The 26,945-nt window shown below is 35.7% G+C and overlaps 2 protein-coding genes across 2 annotated transcripts; one reads left to right on the top strand and one right to left on the bottom strand.

Annotated features, from left to right (window-relative positions):
• Positions 1-8,131: 8,131 nt before the first annotated feature.
• Positions 8,132-13,368, top strand: LOC122139609 (homeodomain-only protein). Its single transcript, XM_042737950.1, has 3 exons — positions 8,132-8,147; positions 8,228-8,509; positions 13,020-13,368. Exons 2-3 carry the CDS (start codon positions 8,354-8,356, stop codon positions 13,095-13,097), a joined length of 234 nt encoding a protein of 77 aa, XP_042593884.1. The 5' UTR covers positions 8,132-8,147; positions 8,228-8,353; the 3' UTR covers positions 13,098-13,368.
• A 9,371-nt stretch (positions 13,369-22,739) lies between these two features.
• On the bottom strand, positions 22,740-26,738 carry LOC109060995 (ADP-ribosylation factor-like protein 9). Its single transcript, XM_019078146.2, has 4 exons — positions 26,281-26,738; positions 25,094-25,262; positions 24,762-24,937; positions 22,740-23,420 (listed from the first exon to the last, which is right to left on the bottom strand). The coding sequence occupies exons 1-4, from the start codon at positions 26,485-26,487 to the stop codon at positions 23,244-23,246; spliced, it is 729 nt and encodes a 242-aa protein (XP_018933691.1). The 5' UTR covers positions 26,488-26,738; the 3' UTR covers positions 22,740-23,243.
• Between the last annotated feature and the right edge of the window lie 207 nt (positions 26,739-26,945).

The following is a 26,945-nucleotide window of genomic DNA, read 5'->3' as shown; positions in this document are numbered from 1 at the left end:
GCAGTGGAAGTTGAAGCTGTGATGACAGATAATGTAACCTAAAGGGAGCATACAGATGATGAAGAGTAAAGGCCCAAGAACCGAACCCTGAGGAACACCGTGAGAGACAGGAGCAGTAGTGGACTTAGCCTGGCAGACAGCAATGTAATGCTGACGGTCAGATAAGTAAGAAGTGAACCAAGATAGGCCAGTTCCAGAAATACCAAGAACAGAGATTCGTGTGATGAAAATACTGTGAGAGATAGTGTCAAAAAACAGAGGAAAGATCTAACAGAATTAAAATGCTAATGGAGCCTGAGTCAGTGGCCATTAGGAGGTCACTGACAACCTTAAGAAGTGCTGTCTCAGTGCTGTGAAGAGTGCGAAAACCGGACTGGAAACATTCATAGAAGTTGTGAGATGACAAATATGACTGAAGTTGAGCAGCAACAACTTTTTCAAGTAGCTTTGAAAGAAGCAGGAGATTTTAAATTAGTCTGTAATTGGCCATATCAGAAGGGTCAAGTCTGGGTTTCTTTAAGACTGGTGTGACAGCTGCAGATTGGAGTACCGCAAGGCTCAGTACTAGGGCCATTACTCTTCACGCTTTACATGTTACCCTTGGGAAATATCATCAGGAAACATGGTGTTAGCTTTCACTGTTATGCTGATGATACTCAGCTCTATATTTCTTCGTGGCCTGGCGAAACATACCAATTTAAAAAACCAACGGAATGCATAGTCAATATAAAAAACTGGATGACGAGTAATTTCTTACTGCTTAATTCTGAAAAAACAGAGGTGTTAATTATAGGACCTAAAAGCTCTGCATGTAATAACCTAGAACGCTGTCTAAAACTTGATGGCTGCTCTGTCAATTCTTCGTCATCAGTTAGGAACCTAGGAGTGCTATTTGATAGCAACCTTTCCTTAGAAAGCCACGTTTCTAGCATTTGTAAAATTGCATTTTTCCATCTCAAAAATATATCTAAATTACGGCCTATGCTCTCAATGTCAAATGTAGAAATGTTAATCAATACGTTTATGACCTCAAGGTTAGACTATTGTAATGCTCTATTGGGTGGTTGTTCTGCACGCTTAGTAAACAAACTCCAGTTAGTCCAAAATGCAACAGCTAGAGTTCTTACTAGAACCAGGAAGTATGATCATATTAGCCCTGTCCTGCCAACATTGCACTGGCTCCCTATCAAACATCGTATAGATTTTAATATCTTGCTTATTACTTATAAAGCCCTGAATGGTTTAGCACCTCAGTATTTGAACAAGCTCTTGTTACATTATAGTCTTCCACGTCCGCTGCATTCTCAAAACTCTGGCAATTTGATAATACCTAGAATATCAAAGTCAACTGCGGGCGGCAGATCCTTCTCCTATTTAGCGCCTAAACTCTGGAATAACCTACCTAACATTGTTCAGGAGGCAGACACACTCTTGCAGTTTAAATCTAGATTAAAGACCCATCTCTTTAACCTGGCTTACACATAACATACTAATACACTTCTAATATCCAAATCTGTTAAAGGATTTTTAGGCTGCATTAATTAGGTAAACTGGAACCGGGAACACTTCCCATAACACTAAATGTACTTGCTACATTGTTAGAAGAATGGCATCTACGCTAATATTAGTCAATTTCTCTCTTATTCCGAGGTCACCGTAGTCACCAGTTCCAGTCTGTATCCAAGTCAGAGGGTCACTGCAGTCACCCGGATCCAGTATGTATCCAGCACAGATGCTGGATCAGCACCTAGAAAGGACCTCTACAGCCCTGAAAGACAGCGGAGACCAGGACTAGAGCCCCAGAGACAGATCCCCTGTAAAGACCTTGTCTCAGACGACCACCGGGACAAGACCACAGGAAACAGATGATTCTTCTGCACAATCTGACTTTGCTGCAGCCTGGAATTGAACTGCTGGTTTCATCTGGCCAGAGGAGAACTGCCCCCCAACTGAGCCTGGTTTCTCCCAAGGTTTTTTTCTCCATTCTGTCACCGATGGAGTTTTGGTTCCTTGCCGCTGTCGCCTCTGGCTTGCTTAGTTGGGGACACTTCATTTACGGCGATATCGTTGACTTGATTGCAAATTATTGCACAGATACTATTTAAACTGAACTGAGCTGCATGATGACATCACTGAATTCAATGATGAACTGCCTTTAACTGTTATTTTGCATTATTGACACACTGTTTTCCTAATTAATGTTGTTCAGTTGCTTTGACGCAATCTTTTTGTTTAAAGCGCTATATAAATAAAGATGACTTGACTTGACTTGACTTTTTAATTCAAGAGGAACAGCACCTGCACCGGTGCTGAGAAGTTGAGAAATGAGAAATGAAATAGGCCGCAAAATAACAAGCCAAGGCAAGGCAAGGCAAGATGACAGAAAGATGGATTAGATTTTTTGAGAAACTCTGAGATATACAGGCAGGAGTTGGAGGGTCAAAATCAGTAAAAGTACCAGGTACAAAATTAGAGCGGAAGTCATGTGAGTGGATAGGGGAGTACATTGTTGGAAAGAGATTATATATGCGGTTTATTTTATTTTGGAAGAAGTGTAAGAATGACTCACAGAGGTCTACTGGGTTACTCATGACAGGTGCAGGAGGGTTGGTGAGTTTGTTGACTACAGAAAACTGTTTTAGGACGGGAGGATGCATTGGTAATGAGGGCAGAATAGTAACTGGATCATGAAGCAGATTTATATCGCTGAATATGGTCCTTGTAAGCAATAATATGCACTGGTTCAAACCAGTTTTCCTGTAAAGGCGTTCAAGGTGACGACCAGTAGTTTTCAGTTAAATAAATGTGTGAATCAGCTCTAGTCAGTGTTGGTTTATTGATCTTTATCAGCATACTGACTGAATCCTGAGTCACTAATGATCACATGAGCACATCAGCTCTCTTCCTGATCATCAGTGTTTTTCACAAACATTTCTTGCATACACACAGACAGACACACCTGTGTACACACACATACACACGCATGTTTATTTACGCATTAAATGTCAATCAGGACAAAGACCAAAACAAAAATAGCTGTCCCATAGAAAAAAATGGCAGAATAGAAAAGATAAAAAATGTTTTAATGAGTTAACAGCCAAAAAGAAGTGATTATTAGGATTTTTATATTTGTTCTCACTTAACCACTTAATTTTGCATCTTTAAGGTTTCAAAACATACATTTTATATCATTATATTAATTATAATAATAAGATAATTTTTTTTTATTTATGCATGCATTTTCTGTGCTGGTTTTGGGGGAAAACTGTGGAATTTTGTGGAAAGGATATGAAAAAAATTCCTCTATTTTCCCTCAAGGATTCAAAAACCCTTAATTTTTTTTTTTTTTCATTTTATTTTGTTTTGTTTATATCACTATAATTCTTTTAACATATACATGCATTTTCTGTGTTGCCTTTGGGAAAAATCTGTGGAATCTTGTGGGGGAAATTTTGTGGATTTAAAGTGTTATAAACTAAAAAATGTTAAGTGTTTTTTATTAAGAGAAGTATGAAAGTTTTATGAAATATTAATAGCCATGTGAAAGGTCAGGAATGTGTTCAGCTTTTGAATGCCATTTAACCTCTTTTTTTATTTATTTATTTATTTTTTAAAGAAATTTCCTTTGTGGATCCTCTTGGTTTTTTCCTGTGCTGGTTTTGGGAGACATTTGTGACATTTTGCAGAATGGATTTAAGCAAGGTAAAATGTGTTCAACTAAAAAAAAAAATCAAGCTAATCAAAATATATAAGTGAAAGGTCAAGCATGTGTTCAGCGTTTTGAATGCTACTTTAATCGTATGGAAATGTGCCGAGCTTTCCATAGAGCTCTGCAGATACTGGATCTGTTTTCACTCAAGATCCTATGAAAATGAACCAGAACTTTAATCTAACTCACATATAGTCTGTCCTTTCTCCAAAAACTCACACTCACATTAACAGAAACAGTAATATATGTCAGACTCTGTTTAGATGTTATAATGTCCTGATGTCTTCAGTCTGCACAATAACACACACACACACACACACACACACACACACACACACTGCATCTATTAAATCCATTTACCTCACATTTAGCCTTTAGTTACTTCCTGTTATTAGTGTGTCAGCAAAGAGTGATTGACAGTGTTCCTGTTGATGTGTCTCTCTTTCTTCAGTTTCTGAAGTCTCATTTCCTCGGGTCGCTTCTGTTTGAGATCCAGATGTTGAGCGGATCTGAGGGAGGAGTGTGTGCTTATGTAACATCCATGTGCCGTTCGTCTGTCGCTCTGCTCTTTACTGGATTTTTCTACCAGTATGTCAAGCACCAGTTTCCCACTAAAGCAGCTGGATCTTGTAGTTGTGGTGTTTACATGTCTGAGGTCAAAGTTTGTTTTTGACTATAATATTTTTTGATATTGACCTGGAAGTTTGAAGTTTGCACAACTGGGTGTGTAGTTTTGAGATTGTGTTTATAGTTGTGAGAAAACAGTGAATTGTTTTATGAATTGTGTGTTAGCAATCGAGAAAAACTGTGACGAATGCTTATGTTGATATTATATATTTACAATTTCTATACATAAACATTATTGTATTTATAGATATTTATAAAGTGATACATTCAATTATTATACATTTGATTTATTTATAGATTTGAATTTATATTATACATAAGCATTATCATTTATTTGGTGTGCATTTAATTTATAGCTATTTTGATATACGTTATAAATTAAATTATAATTTCAGTAATTTATTATAATTAATACATATTTATAAATTATATTCTATAATTACTCAAAAGCCAAAATTGTGCATTATTATTGGCAGATGCAAATAATAAAATTTACTAAATAAATAAATTCATGATAAAATATTACTATATTTATAATATATTTATTGTATTTATAAATATTTATTAATAAAGTTAGACATAAATTACACATCTGAATTATAATTTATAAATGTAATATTACAATTATTTGTTATATATTTTATTTATAGGTATTTATACAATATACTCTGAGATACATAAAATAAATAATGGCTACTTTTACTCTTTATTTACTCAAAATCCATTACTACTGACTAATGGAAATATTAAAACTGACAAAATATTGGTGGATAAAACAACCTGATAAATCTATTTATTTCATGATTTATTTGAGGCACAAGTTATCATCATTTTATTTTAGATTCAACTGAATATTTTCACTATATTGTGTCTGACTTACACGATCAGGTGTGAAATCATAAGCTGAATATGTGCTCTTCTCCTCCACCCTGCTGACTAACTATAAGCATCCTTAAACACACCTGATTAAAATCGTCTTCTCTCTAACTAATGTTGCCAAAGATTCATCCTGGAGGTCCACACCTCATCTCCTCCTGTGCAAACACTCACCTCTCCACCCTTATACAGTCAACAAACACGTGACCTTCTGCATCTGCCTGTGTTCCTCCAACATTATTCTGAGACACAGTATCACTTTAACAGCACCTTGACTTATGAAAACCTCTCTTTATATATAACAGGGCATTTCCGCACATCTCAGAGCGTGAGCAGAAAACAGCCCTCCAGGTTAGAGATGGGATTACAGGAGCAAGTATGGACACTGCTACCCAAACCTTTTCAAAGAGCTTCAGAAAACAATACTGTGAGTCATTCAAACCCGACACCCTCTCCTCAGGCAACAGAAAAACACTTAGGGGTTAAAGGAGGTGTAGAAATGACGCCAAAAGGGCAGGAATCTATACAATGCCAAAGAAATAAAAAGTGGTCTGTATTGATTCTGTTTTGTTCCGGCTCAGAAGTGAAGGACGAGCATCGGTTTCATGACCCACTTTGCACAAGTGTCTTTAGCTTCCATTTACATGTAACAGTTTAAGCATAAATATATTTTAAATGAATGCACATGTGAGTAGACAACTATAGCAAGATCTAAACATCATAGAGATCAGGTGTTGATTCCATGTGAAGGCATCTCCACAACATTATGAAAAATACCACTGTATTTGAAGGATACAACTTGGTAAATGGTAATTTGCATGTTTTGTTTTTAAAACAGGCTACTTTGTCAGTGACGCGCAGAGTCCGACAATTCTATTTACACTGCAATAAATATACGCTAAAAATAGCTAAAAGATGTTCACCTTATCAGCAAAACTGCCTAAATTAAATTTGATTTGAATTGTTTCAAACAACTGAAATACTATTTGGCCAGTGGAAAAGAATGAGATCAACTCTATTCTAAAATATTTATCTGAGAACAATTTTTAACCGTTTTGTTTTTATGGATTTTGATATATTTATGCTAAAACATAACAAGAATACTGGATGATTTTTAGCAATAAAAATGGCATTTATAGTCCGTATCTCATATTTCCTTGATGTCTTGTACCTTTAAGGTGTTAAATATGGTGTCATGTGGATGGGAATATCCATGGAAATGATATGCAGATGAGGTTATGCATAGAAAAATTAGGCGTTGTAAGCTCCATATATGGTGAGTCGGGGTGGAGATGCACGTATGCACATCTTCCCCTGATTTATAAAGGGATTTTTGCACAGGTTCTGGCTTTTGTGCATACGAACACTTTTAGAATGAAATCTACGGAGGGTTTTATAAAGGAGACCCCAGGGGAGGGGAATCTGACTGAAGCAGATCAAATTATATTACAAATCATCATTAAAGCAGCACTGAAAAAGATGACATATTTTATGAAAATCTACTCTTTTAAACAACTCCAGACATCAACTTGTAAAAATGCTGTCAAAGATTTAACTGCTGAAAGAATGCAGCTCCACAGGATGAGTGTGTGTGTGTGTGTGTGTGTGTGTGTGTGTGTGTGTGTGTGTATGCTTACTCTGTATGGGTTGTGTAGCATGTAATGTGATATATAATCAGTCCAGTGGACTCTGTGGCAGTGTGCCCCATTTCCTCTCCTCCTCCATCGAGGGCTCCTCTACAGCAGACATGTGTTTTCAGGACATGACAGACTGGTGTTTCTGTTCCAGAGAACTCACCGCTCAGCATTCTTCTGATGCTTCACAGTCATGTGCTGTAAAGTGCTGCCTTCCCTTCACTGATGGACAAACAGCAGACAGACCTCTGAAAACATCCAGGGGTTGAATTTAGCTGAATTTACAATCTATAAAATTCAATAAAAGAACTGTATTTGTACAAACTAGATCAAATAGCTGACTGAAACATTTCATGTGAGCAAGCTAAAAAAAAAAAACACTACTATACTACAATAAATATTATTTATATATTTAATAAATACGAATATATGAAATACATTAAATCTATAAAAATAATTATAATAAATGTTTTGTTAAATTATTATATTATATACAATCAAGAAAAATAATTATTATTATTCATACTTATATATTTAATAACAATTTCATATTATTTTTAAAGTACACTACTATACTACTATAAATATTATTCATATATTAAATAAATCTTAATATGTTACATAAATTAAATAACAATATTAATTCATGTTTTGATAAATGATTACATTACATACAATAAATATAATAATTATTTTTAATTTACATATCCATTTAATAACAATTACATACTTATTTTAAAGTACGCTACAATACTACTACAAATATTTTTGATATATTAAATAAATATTAATATGGTAAATATGTGAAATATATGATAATAATAATAATTTATTTAAAAGCAATTCTATTTTTAAGCTTTTATACATCAAGGTATGTTTTGTTGTACTAAATGTAAAATTTACACTGAATTGATATTAAAATTGTTATAAAAGTCTCCGTACATTTTTTTTACCCTAATATATGTCCAACATGTTTTTGATAATAATAATAATAATTATTAATATAGATGTTGTTGTTATTATTTATTAATATATTAATAAATATAATTATTATTGTTATTATTATATTTTTGTCATGGTAATGAGAAAGGGTTGGAAGGGGTATTAATGGCATAAAAAATACACATAAAATATGCATAGATTTTTTTTATGGTAAAATGGCCAGGACATGTTTTATGAGGTAAGCTTTGATGTACTTTCAAAGGACTGTCACACTTCAGCCCCGCTGTGACGTCACCCGGAGTTTACATAATGCAGTGCAAGAGCAGAGCTGAGAGCAGATGGAGTTTGGCCATTATCAGGTACAGTACTCACTCCTGACGCGTCGGCGCACTCCACATCGCGCATCTCACACTGACTGCGTGCTTTCCCTTTCCCACAGCATTTCCTCGTGGAGGCTGGCGCTCCTCTCCAGACTTGGGACTTTATTTGCATGGGACGCTGAGGCTGGCATCAGTCGAGCTGTGATTTCAGTTTCCAGTCCCGTTCGTCTGTTTGGAGCTGAGACATGAGCGCGAGTGGAAACGCGATGTTCGCAATGGATTTGGCGGAGGATCAGATTAAAGTTCTGGAGGAGAATTTCACGAAGGTCAGCAAGCACCCCGACGATGCCACGCTGATGCTGATCGCAGCGGAGTGCGGGCTCAGCGAAGAGGAGACAGCGGTGAGTTTCTCAAGAGAGCCTCATTTACAGCGCTATCGAGCGACGCGACGCAACAAAACAGAACGTTTGGAAGACGCGTCACGTTGATTGGCCGGTTGGGAGCGTTGCAAATTTGCCGCGTCTTTCTGATTGGTCGAATGGGAGCGCTCGCGTTTTGTTTCGTCTCTTTTAACGCACAAAAATCTACGTTATATATTTAAAAAAAAATAATTCTTATCTTTTTATGTATATTTTAATGTAGGCGGAATTGTCTTAATACAAACATATCTAAAAATTAAAAGTATTTTTTTAAATAATAATATAATGTAAAACGCACCTGTCAAAAATGACTAGCTGTATGATATCGATTTGCAATATATATAACATTCCCTGAAATTTGTCTAATGACGTTCTGACAAGGTTATTTCAAAGTTATGATTTTTTTCCTATTAAACTTATTATTCAAAACGTTTGCACACGGCTACTAACTTACTTACTAGCCTACTAGTTTAGAGAGCATTCAAAATAACGTTCATATAATGTTTGCAAAATGATAAAACTGAACCTTCCCTTAATGTTTTCTCTGACATTAACATCACCCATAATAAAATTTTTTTACAATTTTTTAGAACATTTAAAAAACTGTATGTTTTGAACGTGCTAAAAACAACAATAATTAATAGTAAATAATAAATAATGTGATAATATGTAGGCCTATTAGCATATTTATGTTAGCTGGGATTGTACCATGGCATTTACATCTCGATGTAATAAATATATATATATATATATATATATATATATATATATATATATATATATATATATATATATATATATATATATAATCCTATGGTGTGTGTCCAAAAATATGGTAATACCAGTGTACATTTTGGTTCAGTCAACATGTTAGTAGGCTATGACATATGGTTTATGAGCCTTTATTGCATAATGACCTGCCTGACTTTATTTGATCAGGGAAAGTTAATGAAAGCAATACATGTTAAAGTAAATAATAATGCTTCCAGAGAGGTGTTTCTCCTTGCTCAAAGTGACTTAACTTATACAGATTGAGTCCCTCTGGAGGTTAAACTCTTAATTGCACAATGAAAGTGCATGGATCAACTCTTCTGGGGTGTCAGCTTACAACTTTTCAGTGAACACATGAGATCTTTAACCACTAAGCCACATTACCCATGGTGCATGCTTCTGTCATGCATTGTCTTCATTCCTGTTTTGCTGTCACCAGCTCAAAATAACACACTGACAGCGTTAAAAACCAAAGGCTTGTGAATGAAGAGCTGACACTGACCATAAACAGAGCATTGGAGCACAATAGACAACCCAGATTGCCTCCGGACGCGCCTCCCCTCTTACGGATACGGCCAACATGTTCAAACGCATTGTGTCTGATTTCTAAACACACTCATTCAAATAAAAAACCCACACAGGAGTCATGATGTAACGGGGCATTTAGTAATGCTGTAATGTGTCTACTTACAGAATCTAATAGATATTATAGAGCTTGTGAGCAACACTTCCAGCGCTGACAGCGTGAAGTTAGCCAGAATTTTTACTGGAAACACATTCCTTCTTGAGGCTGGTCTGTTTCTGTCACTATGATTGTGAAAAACCAAGTGCATTTATGCAAAATGTGAAAGCCTTTGTGATAAATCATCCTACACAATAGAACAGGCTTAGCAATTCACCATTTTAGGGGTGTGTGAATGTATGCAGTGTGCTTAAATGTATTCACTCATGCACAAGTAACATTAAATATACCATATAACATGGTAAAAGATTTAGAGGGTTTTGGAAAGAAAGTAATACTTTTATTCAGAAAGGATGCATTAAATTTATTAAAAGTGACAGTAAAGACATTTATAATGTTACAAAAGATTTTTGTTTCGTTCTTTTGAACGTTCTATTCATCAAAGTATCCATAAAAACAACCTATAACGGTTTCCAAAACAAGGATAAGCAACACAAAGAAATGGCTTATGACTTGAATTGCTCTACTTAAAACCACCTTCTGGTCACACTGCAAAAAAAGTGACGTTTATCCTCAGGTATTTTGCATTGTTTTCCTATTCAAATGTTTAAAGATTCTTAAATCAATACACATTTACTTAAGGAGCAAAATGACTTAGTCTTGTTTTCTGTGAAATTCAATCAAAATGAAGTGAGTTTACGATTAAGACAAGAACAAATATCTGCCAATAGGATTAGAAAAATCAACTTAAAGGGTTAGTTCACTCAAAAATGAAAATTAGCCCGTGTTTTACTCACCCTCAAAGCATCCTAGGTGTATATGACTTTCTTCTTTCAGACGAATCCAATTGGAGTTATTTTTTTCACTTCCGCTGACTCTCGTACGCTGAAGCCGTTCCTGTGGATGATGTAAGACATTGGCGTTGCGTGTAGGGCTGGGCGATATATCTAACGATATAATCATGCGCATCTAGTCAGTAAATCTGGTTCCCTGATTACCGCTAAATCGCCATCACCTGCTTTCAAATGGAGCGGCATTTAATAGACAGAGCCGTAGTTCACTGACAAGCTACGCAATATCGAGTTCATTATTGAAGGTGATACATCTGCGATAATGAACGCAATATTGCGTATGATCATATCGTTAGATATATCGCCCAGCTCTAGTTGAGTGATTAATGACGAATACGGAGAGAGAACAAAACAAAACACCGGTCATTAGAAGCACAAAACGAAGATTTGTAAAGAAAAATGTCGGAGGATTTTGATTTAAGCCAAGAGGAGACGGGTTTTCCTTTGGTAAAGCAAGGAAACTTTGTTCTCCTGAATATCGCAGAGTTGCGCCTGAACGGCTTCAGCGTACGACAATCAGCGGAAGTGAGAAAAAAAGTGTTTATTTCATTTAAAATATGGATATTTCACTTACAAAAACGCATGTGAGGCATGTTTTAATATGGATACATGCACTTTATTTGACGTCTTCTGGACTGTTGACAAAAAGCACCCGCTTACCTCATTGTAAGGCTTGGAGAGGCCAGGACAATTTTTTATATAACTCTGAAAGTAAAACACAGGCTAATTTTCATTTTTGTGTGAACTTACCCTTTAATTCAAAGTGAAATTAAGTTTTCATACACCTTTGGCAGATATTTATTTAAGTTTAATGATTCTTACAGAAAACGGAGACTTCTTATTTTCTTTTTGCATCTTGATTAAAGTATGTTTAGATATATGCCATGACTCTGATTTCTGCTTGGACTTAAGACTATTTAAGGCCTTAATTTGTGGAAGCGTGAATTAAAACATTTCAAGACCCACAATAACCCTATATGATCGTTTCTCAAGACTATAAATGTGCCATGAAAGCTAAGCGTGGTGCCTCATCTATGCTGTATTTCATAGGCAAATTATGACCCAGGGAGAACTGGTTTGAATAACAAACTCTGTCCTTGTTCTGGAGGAAATGATATCACCACTTTGCATTATTTTCATGCTAAGAAAACTCAAAATGCAAAGGGAGCGGTATGAGGAACAGGTGTAGACCTCTCTTTCTCTCTCTGTAAACCGGTCATGCCTGCTCGCCGTGTTTGCTAGTAAACACAGTCTCTGTAGGGTTAGTGATGGGTGGATACTTTGATGTAAAGTGTTCAGAGTCAAACGCTACACATGCTGCACTAAAACCTGTGAGGTGAAGATGAGTGGCGCTCTCTGATTTCTGCTGTTCACACAAACACAGAAATGCAGTGCACACAGTGTTTGCTGTTCTTCTGCTGAAAAACAATGGAATGTTTGTGTTTTTTAGGTGAACACACAAAATACCAAAAATAGCATGACTGTGCCTCTTAATTGCTTAAAATGTCTTAGGTTTGGCTTTGTTTTCCTGTTGATGGTCTCTAAAGTCCTTTAACAAGTATGAAAACAATAGGACATTTTATGTAAATTGGAAATCAGAAAAAAGCGGATATATATGGTCGCCTTACCGAAGAAGGGGATTTTATACAGAGCTTTTTATATACTGTCATGGTTTGTTATCTTGACAGTTTTGCAAGTGTGTTGCAATGCTAGTGTTAAAGATCATTGTCCCTCAAAGCTGTTGTGCAACTGTCTGTTTCTTTGAAAATCAGCTAATTTAGGATACTCTAAGATCAGTGTGTGTGTGTGTGTGTGTGAAAGTGAAATATTTACTCAGTTTCATAAGTCAAATGTTTTACAACTTGTGCTGAAATGGATAACATTAGCTGCATTTGCATGTATTCAAATAATCCATCTACAATCGGATTGGTGGCCTAATCGGATTGAAAATCTGACTGAGCTTGATCTGAAATAAATTTACACCTGTGAACCTGAAACAATGTAAACACTTGAATCGGACTATTTTTAAAAATACCTTGTGCTCATATAAACAGCATTCAGAATCTGAAACTGGATTTATTCCAACTGATAAAAATATGTGAAAACATATTATATTATGTTATTGCATTTTATTTAAAAATGTGTATTCTTATTGTTGATATGTTTTCACATATTATCTGTCCTGTAGAAATGGTTCAGGATGCGAAACGCTCAGTGGAGGAAAGCAGAAGGTCTCCCTGCTGAACTGGGATCAGTGAAGGACTGATGGAAGATCTTCATGTTGTTTTTCTCTCTCTGCTCCGTTGATTGTTCAGTAGACCATCTCACTGTCTTTCTTTTCTTATTTGAGGATGTTTTCTGAAGTCTGAAGACCGATATGGGTCTTATTTTATTTTTTTAAATTTTATCTAAATTGTAATCTTTTGCTAAATGTATGCCATATAGCCTATTTTTATTGCCTTAATAACTATTAAATGTAAGTAAATAAGCTAAATGTAAGCATCTATATATAAAAAATTACATCTGTATTTTCAGGGTTTGATTTTACGTGTTGAGTGATTAGTATTGAGCTTGTTTGCTTTCTCATTGGGAGAATCATCTTGGAGTTGAGAAAGAAAGAAAAGCAGAGAAAGTTAGACTTTACCTATGTCTTTATTTATGAACCTAAAAAATAACAAAATAATATATTTTTTATCATCTCAGTTGTTTGTGCTAGACACTAATATGAGGTTAATGAAGAACACATTTTCACAGTAATCTCACATTTGTCTCACAATAGAAGTGTAAAAGAAATCTCAATAATGTCTCAAACTCTGCTCAGATAATAATTAGCATCTGCATTCAGATTAGTAGAAAAAAAAACACCACATTTTATTTACTGTACGATGACCATTTGTTTCTCTCTTTATTTCTTAAAAGGAATTATTGAAGAATTATGCCTGATTTAAATTTTATTATTGAGGTTTTTTTTATTGTATTTGATTTTATTGGGAAGCTTGTTATTAGTGTTTATGAGAGAATGAGAGGTTAACTGAAACGTGTTAAGGAGACAAGGATGGTGGAAGAGTGGACTAAACAACAGAGTCCATGTGAAAAACAGTGAAAGGAGAGCGACGCCTCAGGCAGACTCAAATGCTGATGGCAGCATTTCAGAAAATATTCAAATCCTTAAACTCAGCCAAGTAAGCAAAGGACGGACAGACGAGGCAACTTTTAAATGGTTGGCAGAGTGCAGCTGACTGCAGTAGTATGTGTGTGTGTGTGTGTGTGTGTGTGTGTATTTGAGCAGTGGGGCATGAAAAAACATCCCACACCCTCAACGGAAAAACAAAGTGTTCATTTGACTGCAGCGTAGATGCTAAGCTGAAGTGAACACAAACACGCTGCAGCAAGTTTCCTGGCACATCCTGGAAGATATTAAATAATACAGCTACTGATTAAAATATGACACTTTTATGCATTATAAGAAATTTTGGTAAATAAAATTAAATAAAAATTAAAAAATCCATATAAGTGAAAGAAAGAGCGTAATGTAGTGAGCTACTAGATCACATTGTCATTGGTTGATTGCACTAGTCTCCGCCCCCTCCTGCACCAATCAGAACACTCGGCGTTCACTGATTTCAGCTGCGCCGGTTTACAGAGGCTTAAAAAAAGCTCGCACGGTAAATTAGCGTGTCTCTGAGGTGGCTAAATTCCAGCACTGACTGGTTCTCTTGCCTCTTTTCATCTGCTTTATTACTTTTTTTTGTTGTTGTAATATATAGTATTCCTTCTGCATCTTCCCTCAGGTCTTCCAAGATGTACAGTAGATGAGTTTGTTTATTCATGGGAGCAGATTTGTAAAAGTGTAGCATTACTTTAATTGTTTTGTATGTTTCACAGAAAAGTGGGTGGGTGCCGTCAGAATGAGAGTCCAAATAGCTGATAAAACATAAAGATAATCTACAGGTTTGTTGTTTTTGGTCTTTGTTTGAGGCTCTAATTGGGGTCTCTTGTTGGTAATACATCGCTGCAACACCTTAAAAAAAAAAACAAGAAGGCAGAACCATAATATTTAGTTTTATTATTTTAAACATTGTTTTGACCTTGGCAAAAAAAAAAGTGTCTAGTGTCTGGTGTGTTTTATTTGTAGCAATAGCCAATGGTCAAAATTATTAATTTTTCTTTCATGCCAAAAATCATTAGGATATTAGGCTAAGTACAGATCATGTTCCATGGAGATATTTTGTAAATTTCCTACTGTAAATATATTAAAACTTAGTTTTTGATTAGTAATATGCATTGCTAAGAACTTAATTTGGACAACTTTAAAGGCAATTTTCTCAATATTTAGATTTTTTTTTTTGCGTCGTATTATTGATTATTATATAGTTGTTTTTTGTCGGAAAATTGTTGTAATAAAAAAAAAATCATTGGTGGGATTATTATTTATTCAGCTTTCAGATGCGGTATAAATCTCAATTTTGAAAAAAATTACCCTTATGACTGATTTTGTGGTCCAGGGTCACATATATGTTGGAATACCTCCCCTATTTGATCACTGATGCTATTTATACATGAGTCTTTCACCACTAAATCCGTCTGATGGAGTTCTGACTCGGTTCTGTTTGATGAGTTAATACAGGAACTAGATCTGTTTACTGAATCTGAATGGCTGACGGAGAGCCGTGGCATTGTGTGTTACCAAGACAACTCAACAGACTCCAGTGGAATCTGTCACCCATGGGTCACAGAGAGAGAGAGTTAGAGGAGGATCATGGGAATAGAAAAGACTTTGAGAGAACAGCAGGAAAAGACAGAGAGAAGGAAAACTGGACTGATCTGGGGTCCAACTGGCTCCTGCAGTGACGAGCAACTGTACAGGGTCCAAACACGGGCAAAAATGTGACCGTTTTTAAGTTACTGGTAGTATTATTTTTATTAATTCAAATGATTCTAGTACAGAAGTGTAATCTAGGTGGATGTGTAGAATGAAAGTCCAGGCATGAAAACTTACACCGATGTTCAAACCAGATGCTGATAGATACTCTTGCAGCATTTTCTCACAGAAAGCGGCGGCTAGACCGAAATCCAAAAAGAGACAAACTGGAAACACTACAGGCGTAAAACACACAGTCCTGTTTGAGGAGCCAGGCAGCTTTGGCAGCAGGCTAAGAATAATGTAGTACTTAAGTTTCAGTCAAAAGTAGTCCAGAGTCAAAATCTGAGACTGATTAGAAAACCAGAGCTCAACCAATCAACAGGCTCCTGATAGGAAAAGGAAGGGGTGAGAAAGTGACAAAATACAATAACTGCAGATGATGAATGTGCTGGAAACCACAGCTTTGTGGTCTGTCTTGTTTTCTCAGGGCTGCCATGTTGGTTCTCTGGGTGGGATGTAATCTTTAGAGAGGGCTTTAGGAGTGGATAAAGCTTGGGTTCGGGCACTCGCCGTAGCAATTCTTGCTCCTCTAGACAGCTGTAAGAGAAGCCAAAGACGGCTGAATCAACCCACAATTTGAAGTCCAGACAGATTTCATGTCTTACTACCAACAAAAACAACAGAAAGCGTGACCAACAGTGACTAACAGCAGCTTTTATTTCTTCACTGATACCCGCAAAGCTACACCAAATGCTGTGGGTTTGTGTTAGAACCAGGACTGGTAAGAAAACATTGTGCTTTTTACATTCTTTTTTTTAACGCCCTTTAAACCAAATTTACAATTTAATGTTTAACAATTAGATAAGTAGGCAGAAAGGAGGTGGTATCTGGTGGCTGTTTGAACCCATTCAACCACGTGAGCATCTACACTATGAAAGCAATCCGGTTGAATGTGTTTTTGATCTCTGGAAATGGTCAAAAAGTGGACAAGCTCAAAATGTTTCAGACCCCTTATTTAGCATTGTCCACTTGTGATGGGATTGACAGAAATGCATCTTAAAGGGATAGTTCACCCCAAAATTAAAATTCTGTCATTAATTAGTCACCCTCTTGTCGTTCCAAACCCGTAAGAAGGAATACAAATTAAGATATTTCTGATGAAATCTGAGAGCTTTCTGACACTGCATAGACAGCAACGCAACTGACACTTTCAAGGCCCAGAAAGGTAGTGAAGACATTAAAACAGTCCATGTGACATCAGTGGTTTAACCACAAGTTTTTCCCTAATTGACTTTTTGGGCTATATAGGTAAAAATAATACTCTTTTCTTCACTCCACAAGAGTGTGACATTTTCCATCACCACTAGACATTTTTCTCCTCAAAAACTAAAATGACTGTTTATACAATGACTGTCTGAAGCATGTTAATATGAGGCACTCGAATGGCTGTCGTTACTAAGCATCTAGCCGTAACATTCTAATGCTGCATTGTTTAGCACCGCAATGTGGGGTTAATGTGGGAATTGCGGTGAAGATCCTGCATTTATAATCCTGGGTTAAAAGCGGTGCTAAACCCGCCTCTAAATTATAAATGTGAAATGTTCCTTTACCCTGGGTTAAAAGTGAGGATAGGAATGGCGATAACAGTGTGTCTCTTACAGTTCGGATTGGACTCTCTGGTCATAGAAGTGTCTTGTCTTTCTTAGTTTGGGCAGTGAGAGCTGCTCCAGTCTGGACGTCATCTTGGCTGTTTGAGCTGCATATGAGATGAATGTCTGCACATTCTGCACACAAAGCCAATGTGAATGGTGTTTGGATATGTAAAACTCGGCCTCAGAATGAATCAAGCACCAGTTCTATGTTTAAAAGCGAAGTTGCTCCTGTAAGTGCAGACCTGTCTGTTGCTGGTGAAGTTGGGGTGGTTGGTTTTGGGGTTGGCCAGCTGGAGGATTCGAGGTGAGACGACCATGTTCCTTAAACTGGGACTCACATGCCAGATGGGACAGTCATGCTCACATAACAATGGATGAGGAGAACTACAGAAAGAAATGATGCATTAAAATTGATCTAAAATGACAGTAAAGGCATTTAGTGTTGCAAATGAATGCTGTTCTTTTGGACTTTCTATTCATCGTAGAATCCTGTAGAAAATGTATCACAATTCCCACAAAAATATGAAGCAGCATAAATGTTTCTTGAGCAGCAAATCAGCATATTAATATAATTTCTGAAGGACCATGTGACACTGAATACTGGATTGCTGATAACTCACTCACTTTTTTTTTCTAATATGGCAACTTATCTATAACAAGACCTGCAAAAATCATCTGCTGCGTTTGCTTTGATAAGAATCAAAGCTTTCTTCTAGCTCACAGCACACATGTTCTCAAGATGTTATGTAACAAAAATCCACAGGTTACAAAAAAATAGTTCAGCTGAATCCAGAAATGAACAAAATGGCCTGCACCGATGATTTATTTACCACAGAATTCTCGCAAAATATAAGCGACGTGAAGTCTTCACAAACAAAATTATACAAAAACAAAACTGACTCGATATGTTAGTCTGTAAAACAGCTTGGAGATGAAATTGGGCCCAGATCTGAGATTGTGATTTAAGATTTTAAAAAGACCTCTGTGGTCAAACACGAGTCGCCAGAGGTTACACACCAGACAGTGGTCTATTGTCTGACAGCATCGTCTCTCTTTTTCTCTCTCACACACACAGAGCGCTACTGAAAAAACAGATGTTGAATTTTGGCTTCCTCCTCAGCAGGAGCTAATTTTAGTTCTGGAAAGATCTCATGAATGTGTCCAGGTTCTCGTTTGACCTCTTCCTTCACTTCCTGGGCGCTTCCTCCTCGGGTTTTGGGAGTTGCAAGACGGACAACGTTCTCATACTGAACTGCATGAGAGGAAGAGCGGGAGATCTTCATCCTTCTCTCCTCCTCTTCCTCTTTCCTGCAGGAAGATTGCAGAGGGAACGTCTAACATCTGAGAAAAAAATCCACCTTTTCAAACAAGACAATAGAATGAGTGTTACAGGATGCTCGATAGGAACAAGTGAAAGTAGGATTTGGAGAGTGTTTGTGCTAATCACACCCATATTTCTCAGCATGATCTTTTATAAGAGCGATTTCTATGCTCTCTGGTGGAGAACGGGGCTGGAAACGCTCTTGCCAGCTGGACTCGGAGAACCAAATTCATTTTATCCATTATCTCATAAAATCTCTCTGGCTTCAGACACAACCTGCTCATTCAGAGGACTTTACTTCACTGGGTGGAAAAGGGGCAGCTGGGCAGAGAAAGTGAGAATTTTAATGCAGTTTTCCTCGTAATATGAATGAGGAATTTGGGGTCAGAAAGAATTCAGTGTTTCTTGATAAATGCAGAGGAGAAATGAATAACCTGATTACTTTTGAGAGCATATTTGATCAAATTATGATGTATGGTGTAAAATATGCCCTGTATACTTCTATGACCCAAAGCATTCAAAAATGAATGGCAGGAATTGTGGATTGCTTTCTCGTTTCCTCTAAAAGGTATAGATGCTTGATTCTGAATGCTGACCTCAACTCATTCATTATTATTAACCTAAATGTTCCTTCCGTTTAAGATGAAACAGCTAAACCTGAGCTCACACAACAACTGTCTTCATATAGTAGCATTAAAAAACCGGGGTTGGTAAGATTATGTAATGTTCTTGAAATAAGTATCTTATGTTTACCAAGACTGCAGTTATTTGATAAAAATACAGATACATAAAAACTGTAATATTGTGAAATTGTATAGTGGTTTCAAGCGATTAATCGGGATTAATCGCATCCAAAATAAGTTTTTGTTTACATAATGTGTGTTTGTACTGTGTATATTTATTATGTACACACATGCATGCATGTATATAGGCCTTTCACGATAACTTTGCAATGCAAAAAAGCATGGTGATATTAATTTTCAAGTAAATATAATGGCCCATATATTGTGTCACCAAAAATGATTGAGGTCATGTACATTTTGTGCGATATATTGATTATTGCAGCAGGCCTACATGTGTATATATTCAAGAAAAATGTTATGCTTAAATATATATACTGTGTGTATTTTTATATACATAGCACACACACATTATGTAAACAAAAACTTTTATCAGTGATTTAATGGTTGTATGGTGTTTAACACGCCACGAGATTCCATTGTGTATGCGTTTTTAAAAACACAAATAGGTTCTGTGTGAATGGTTTGTTCATGTAGCTCACAGCAGGTTCAAGCCCTTATTTAGCTGCATTTAAACAGTACCTGTTCCAGCCAGTAGGTGGGACTGTCAGTCGACATGTCTAATACTTAATAACTGCACACTTAACAGTCACTTGATAGTTGACCCAAAACTGAAAATTCTTTATTTATTCACCCTTGTGTTATTCCAAACCTGTATGAATTCTTCTTTCTGCTGAACTCAGAAGATATTTTGAAGAATATTGGTAACCAAACAGACGGTGACTTCCACAGAACGGAACAAAATACAAGTCAATGGGACCATCAACTTTTTGAAAATATATTCTTTTGTTCATCAACTTCAGGATGTGACCATGTAAATTTATATTTTTTTAATTAAATGCAATAAATGCAGGACATTTGTTTATACATTTACCAGTGGTGTGGCATGTTTTTATCTAAACGATGTTAGACTGAAACTGCATGTTGTTTAGATACCTGCGGTTTAGGCATTCTTTACCTACACAATTTAATTATTTTATTAGAACCCCTTCTCAACTGTAAAGCCCCCCATCAACTGTACAAAATCATTTCCCACATTACAAAATATCTTAACACAAATGTTTGAACAGTACAGTACATATACATAAATAAACTAAATAACTGAATAAAAAGGAAGTTTTAAGACATTTGTTGATGTGCTGTTTCTCGCTACCTGAGCTGGATCTGGAGGCAGAAGTCTTTCTTAGGCTGGGCCAGAGCCTGTATTCTGGGGCTCGGAATGGCTTGCAGTGTTGAGCGGGACAGGGGCCGAATCGATTCCTGGTTTCCCCATGTCAGTATCCTGAATCCCACAACACAAGCACAACTGAGAAGTCAGCTGGACCAAGGGATGAAACAGCTGTTTTATATATATTTTTTTGTTTTGTTTTTCTGGATGTTTGGGTAGTGCTGAAAAACATAAGCCTCTTAGCCTCAGGTATATTTGTACTCATGGTTGACAATATAATTATACTATATAATCAAGTTAAATAAATAAAAAAATTACAAAGGTTTTGTGGCCCAAACTGTCTTGGACTTCTTTGGTTGAGCTAGATACGAAATCCTACAAGCAAACATGTTATCAGATTCTTAAAAAAACAAATTATAAAGCAATGAAAGAAATACTAAATCTTTTTTTCTTACTTTCTGCTGTAGGCTACATACCTATCCAAATGGGATGACTTTAATTCAGGCTCTTTCAGAAATATAAAAACAGAAAATTCATATTAACCTAATTTAAAAATATATATATATATATATATATATATAATATAATATATATATATATATATAATTATATATATATATATATATAATATATATATATATAATGCTAATTTTTTGAGAAGGACCTGTATCTATTTTTACTGTTTTTGAAAGAAGTTTCTTCTGCTCATCAAGCCTGCATTTATTTGATCAAAAATACAGAAGAAAATGTAATACTGTATAGTACTATATTATTACAATTTAAAATAATTGTTTTTAAATTTATTATCCTTTAAATTATCATTTATTTCTGTGATGCAAAGCTGAATTTTTAGGATCATTATCACATGATCCTTTAGAAAATCATTCTAATATGATGATTCATTATCAAAGTTGGAAACAAGTTCTGCTGCTTAATGGTTTTTTCAGAACATGTGATACTTTTTTAGGATACTTTGATGAATAAAAGTAAAAAAAATAAAATTAAAAAAGAAAAAAAAGAAGTAGCTATTTTTTTTTAAATATAACATATTTTGTAATAACAATATACACTACTGATCAGTAATTTGGGGTCAGTACTTTTTTTTCTTTCTTTTTTTTTAAATAAAATCAATACTTTTATTCAGCAAGGATGTGTTAAATTGATAAAAAGTTATTGTAAAGAAAATAAATTATTAGAATATATATTATTAGAATTTATTATTTTTTTTTTGGAATAAATGCTTTTCTTTTTAACCTTTTATTCATCAAATATATTAGACAGCAGAACTGTTTCCAAAACACTCATAATAAATCAGAATATTAGAATGATTTCTAAAAGATCATGTGATAGGACTGGATGTTACATGTGACACTGAAGGCTGGAGTAATGATGCTGGAAAATTCAGCTTTGCATCACAGGAATAAATTATTTTTTTTAAAAGTATATTCAAATAGATGAAAAACTATTATTTTAAGTTGTAATAATATTTCACAATATTACTGTTTTTTTTGTATTTTTGATCAAATAAATGCAGGGCTTGATAAGCAGAAGAGACTTCTTTCAAAAAACATTAAAAAATAGTAATGTTTCCAAACTTTTGAGTGAGCTGTATCTATATATATATATATATATAGAATTTTTTTTTTTTTTTTTTTTATTTTTTTTTTACCAAAATCAGTACACAGACATTTCGATTATAGACTCTACTTACTGACAAGTCAGCAAGTTACATTATAAACCTATTAAAGCATCTTATCATCTAGCAAAAACATGCACTATGAAACACGTGACCATATTTAGGCTTTGTTTTAAATGCAAACTGTACCCGAGTCCATTCTGTCCAGGTACAGGCCCAAAGGAATCCTGGGAAACTAAAAGCTTACTGAATGTCACAGAGTAATTGCTGATGAAGCTGTTACTGTGACAACCAAAGTCACATGGTCATCACAGAAGAGCTGAAATAGCCTGACCTAACAGACCATGACATCATAAACAAAACAGGAAATATGATTCCAGCAATTCTAAAGATTCTAAAAATCATGTCATTGATGCTAAAAAGTAACATTACAGAATTTTTGTTACAAAAATGACAAACACGTTCAGTCATTTAAATTAATATTTAATGGTTATCAAAAGTCCCTCACCAATTTAATCAAATCTTCACTTGATTTCTGGCATTTAAAGACAGACATATTTAAAGACAGAAACGTCAAGCTACAAAATCAGTACACAGACATTTCGATTATAGACTCTTCTTACTGACAAGTCAGCAAGTTACATTATAAACCTATTAAAGCATCTTATCATCTAGCAAAAACAGCACACATGCTTCCATATCAGTTTACTGATATTCAAACATCCCATAATCCACAATTACAACAGCAGCAGCTATACACCGAAAAACATGATTATCTTTGGCATCTTTTTCAAAATGCTCCATTTTCATTCTCAGTTTAAGCAGTCTTGAAGTTTTTAGTGTCACTAGACTCTCTTCTACTACAAAGAACAGGCTGTTTAGTTGTCATTTGGTTTGAAGACTCTTTGGTGACTGCAAAGCCCTAAATAATTGTGACCAAAGGAAACAATTTTAAGACACACAGTTGGTGGTCAATCATCTGACATCATCTCTATGATGAGGTCACGAGCGTCTTGCACACCGGCGTTGGCCTCAGACTTTCCCTTCTTCACCTGAGTACCAATCACACTGAGTCGGTGCCCATCACCAACATTGCCCAGATCCAGCGCCTCGTAAAGATCCGTGATCCCACGGGCCCCGGGGACGTCCTGCGTGAGGAAAGGGAGCAGGGGGGGTCCTGCGTGAGAAAAAGAGAGAGTGGCACACAAATGAAATAGTCCAAAAAGACCAGGGGCCTGTACTATGACGGTAGTTGAAAAAAATTCAGAGTTCAGGATTAGTTTCGAGTTGACAAAACCAAACCACTCCAATCCGGTTTTGTTGGTACCATGATGTGGATCATCAACTTTCTTTGTCAACTCAGGCTTTGATGACTGAGTCACATGAATGTGTAACATCAGTGGCGAACTGACGTTACTGCAACACAAGTTTGATTTACTTCTCGCGAGAGACCCAGCAAGATTCAAAACTAAAGCTTAAGAAATCGAAGAATATGACAAATTTAAACTTCATATGAAACATGAAAGAGGACAAATAAAAGAAATGATCTTGCTCTATCAGTGCAGTCACAAGCGGAACTTGCTAAGTCAGTTTATACAGTTGAAAATATAGAGTGATAGAGACTTGAACATGTAAGGTCAGATAGACATTTATAAAAGAGTGTGTTCTATTGATTCTACAGCTTATTTATATTACATATGATCTGTATATATTAATATTCATTTAAAATAAATGATTTATAATAACTGTTAAACTAATAGTGCTTGTGTGTAATGACTTAATAATAACATAAATCATATAATAATTATATAAATCATATAAAATAACTAAGTAATTCTCATTAAAGCCAGACAATTTTTTTTCTTTTTAGTACTAGTGACCTTTAATTTGGAGCAAGAGAAACTTGGGGAGTGACTTTTTGTGTCAGACATTTTGCTCACATCTGATTGGTCTCATTTCAGTTTGAGAGCAGGTTAGCCATGGAGTGTAAGTTACAAAAGCCAAGCTAATTTAATGTAATTTGATGGCAAGTGTTGGTGGGGATTGGTGTTAAATTTAGTTGGATTTACATGTATTCCGGCTTCATGGTACAGGCCCCAGGAACAGAGGTGTGCGATATGTATTGTCTACGATAATATTGTAATGTAATATTATAAGTGTGTTATTCACTTTGCCAAAAAAGCCATTGATAATGCACACTTTTGCATTATGTAACCTATTAGAATGATTTCAAAATTCAATATATTGTTGCAAAAATGTTGTTTGAAGGATTGTTGAATGTATGATTAGTGAAATTTTAATGGGGAAGTCTGATTTATTGTTGGGTTAGTGTGATTTCATGTTTGCCATTAAAGGTGTGTTTGCCACAACAGATATTCGGTGCGTCAACAGGAAAAGCCGCACTGCCTCAGCACCTTAACCTCACGTCTGAGTGTCCAGATGGTCCTGACACGCACTCTATCAGACGGAGCGTGCTGAGAGAGGATTACCTGCTTGTTGGCGAGCAGCACTAGAGGCAGGCAGGGGTCGGCCGACAGGAGCTGGTGCAGGAGACGTTTAGCCAGAGGGAATCGCTCGAGGTCAGACGAGTCCACCACAAACACCAGAACACGCGCTTTACACAGATACATTCGCCAGTAATCACGCAGCTTCTCCGTACCTCCAACTGCATGACAGAGGACGCACGAAAGACACGATTACACTGTTACACTATTCACTTAAAACAAAAATAAACTTACTGTATGACTTTTTGGTGTTGTTAGCACCATACTGTTTGATCTACAGCAATCACAGTATGTGTGTGTAAATGAGCTGTATTTACTCTCTAAGAACTCGATCTGAAGCTTTTCCTTGTTGATGGAGATGGCGTTGAAGCCCTGAGTGGGGGACACATCTTGTTCCAGGCTGCCCGTGGCAAAACAGTGCAGTAAGCTAGTCTTTCCTGCTCCGTCCAGACCTAAAACCAGCACCTGAGTACCTGCTGTCCTGGGCTGAACAACACAGAGAACAAACATAGCATTACCGGTACTTTACTGAAATCACAGCTTGATGGGAGAGTAAAGCTGCTTCACATGTCTCCTGACACACAGAACGAGACGGATTAAACTACAGGAGATCCTCACAATAAACCAAAAGCAGTTGATTTGATCAATGCACCATGCTCGAAAATACAAACCCTGCATGCTAATTTATTTTGAGTGAATGTTTAAAATCAACTCCCAGGTGACACTAAAATTATTTGAAAAAAAAAAAAAAAATCATAATAATTTTGTAATATTAACTTTCATGTAACATTATTTATATTGAAAGATATATAGCTTATTATTATACATTTATATTATAATATTATTGTACATTTATTAAAACATTAATCAGTGTTGCATATTTCTATTACTTTGCATTTATTTAAGCATGTGTTAAGTATTATAAATTAGAATGTTAATACATTTAAAAATAAATAAATATTATCATAATATTAAGTGTGGCTATTTCCATGTATACTATTCAAGCATTATGTTTATTATTGGTTTTAGTTATTTATTTTATTTATTCATTAAAGTTCCATGATATATATATTGTTTTTTTTTGTTTTATTTTTTTTTTTATTGGTTTTAGTTATTTATTTTATTATATATTTATTATTAAAAATTATATTTAAAAAAAAACATTAACATTTCTACATTATTATTGGTTTTAGTTATTTATTTTATTTATTCATTAAAGTTCCATGATATATATAACTTGATTCAAATTTTATTATTTTTATTTTTGTTAATGAATATCAAAATTTAGAATAGCTGAATATTACTATTTCAGAGGATATAGATATGCATGATCTATTAAGCGCCTGTTCAAATAATAATTATGAATGACATTTCAAACCACGTCACTGTAAACTGAAATTAATTTAATTTTGGCATACCTTACTGCTTTGAGGCCTCGAGTGCAACTAAAACACTGGGGTAAAAGAATGTCCAAGAGGATAAAACTGGATCAAAACCCACAAACCTCTGATATTATGGGCGTTTTTAGCGCAGTGTCGGTCTTGGGCGCTTTATGCACGTGCTCTTTCCTGCTCCCGTCCTCATTCAGCTCCTCTTTGACTGGTTTCTGGGGTTTTTGTGTTTTACTCATCAGATAGCACACAGCGCACGCGACTCCTCCCGTGAGCGCGAGCGCGGCGCCCACCAACCCGATCTCGCGCGCACCGGGCATATTCACGCTCAATTCGTGCCTCCAAATCAAAGCAAGCTAAATATAAACAAATACGATACTTTTTGTTACATGCCCCCGGACGTGATGCGCCACACGCGAGCCTCGGTGCGAAGCCACAAGTGGATTAGAAACTCAAGAGGTCGATATTTCCGGTGAGTGGAAATAACCCGAGCGAAAAACAGAATTAACTCTTGCAGGAATATAAAAGCGCTAAATGTATTTTCTCGTCTTTCCACCAAAACGGAAAAGGTGTCACCCGAGTGTTTGCGTTTCCTGGAGATCAACAACAAAAGCGGCGGTCTCGTGAGATGTGAGGTAATCACAACAGATCGCGAGAGAGTTTGAGTTTGATTTAAACCAGCGGGAGTTAAAGCTCAAGTAATCTCCTGAGATAAACAAACCTGCCGCCGGGAGCCAGTCTTTTTAATTTAAAGGCACACACTCGTCGGAGACATGTT

The sequence above is a fragment of the Cyprinus carpio genome, chromosome B14 (genome assembly GCF_018340385.1).
Source record: "Cyprinus carpio isolate SPL01 chromosome B14, ASM1834038v1, whole genome shotgun sequence".
NCBI lineage: Eukaryota > Metazoa > Chordata > Actinopteri > Cypriniformes > Cyprinidae > Cyprinus > Cyprinus carpio.
This window is presented reverse-complemented; position numbering and strand designations above follow the sequence as displayed.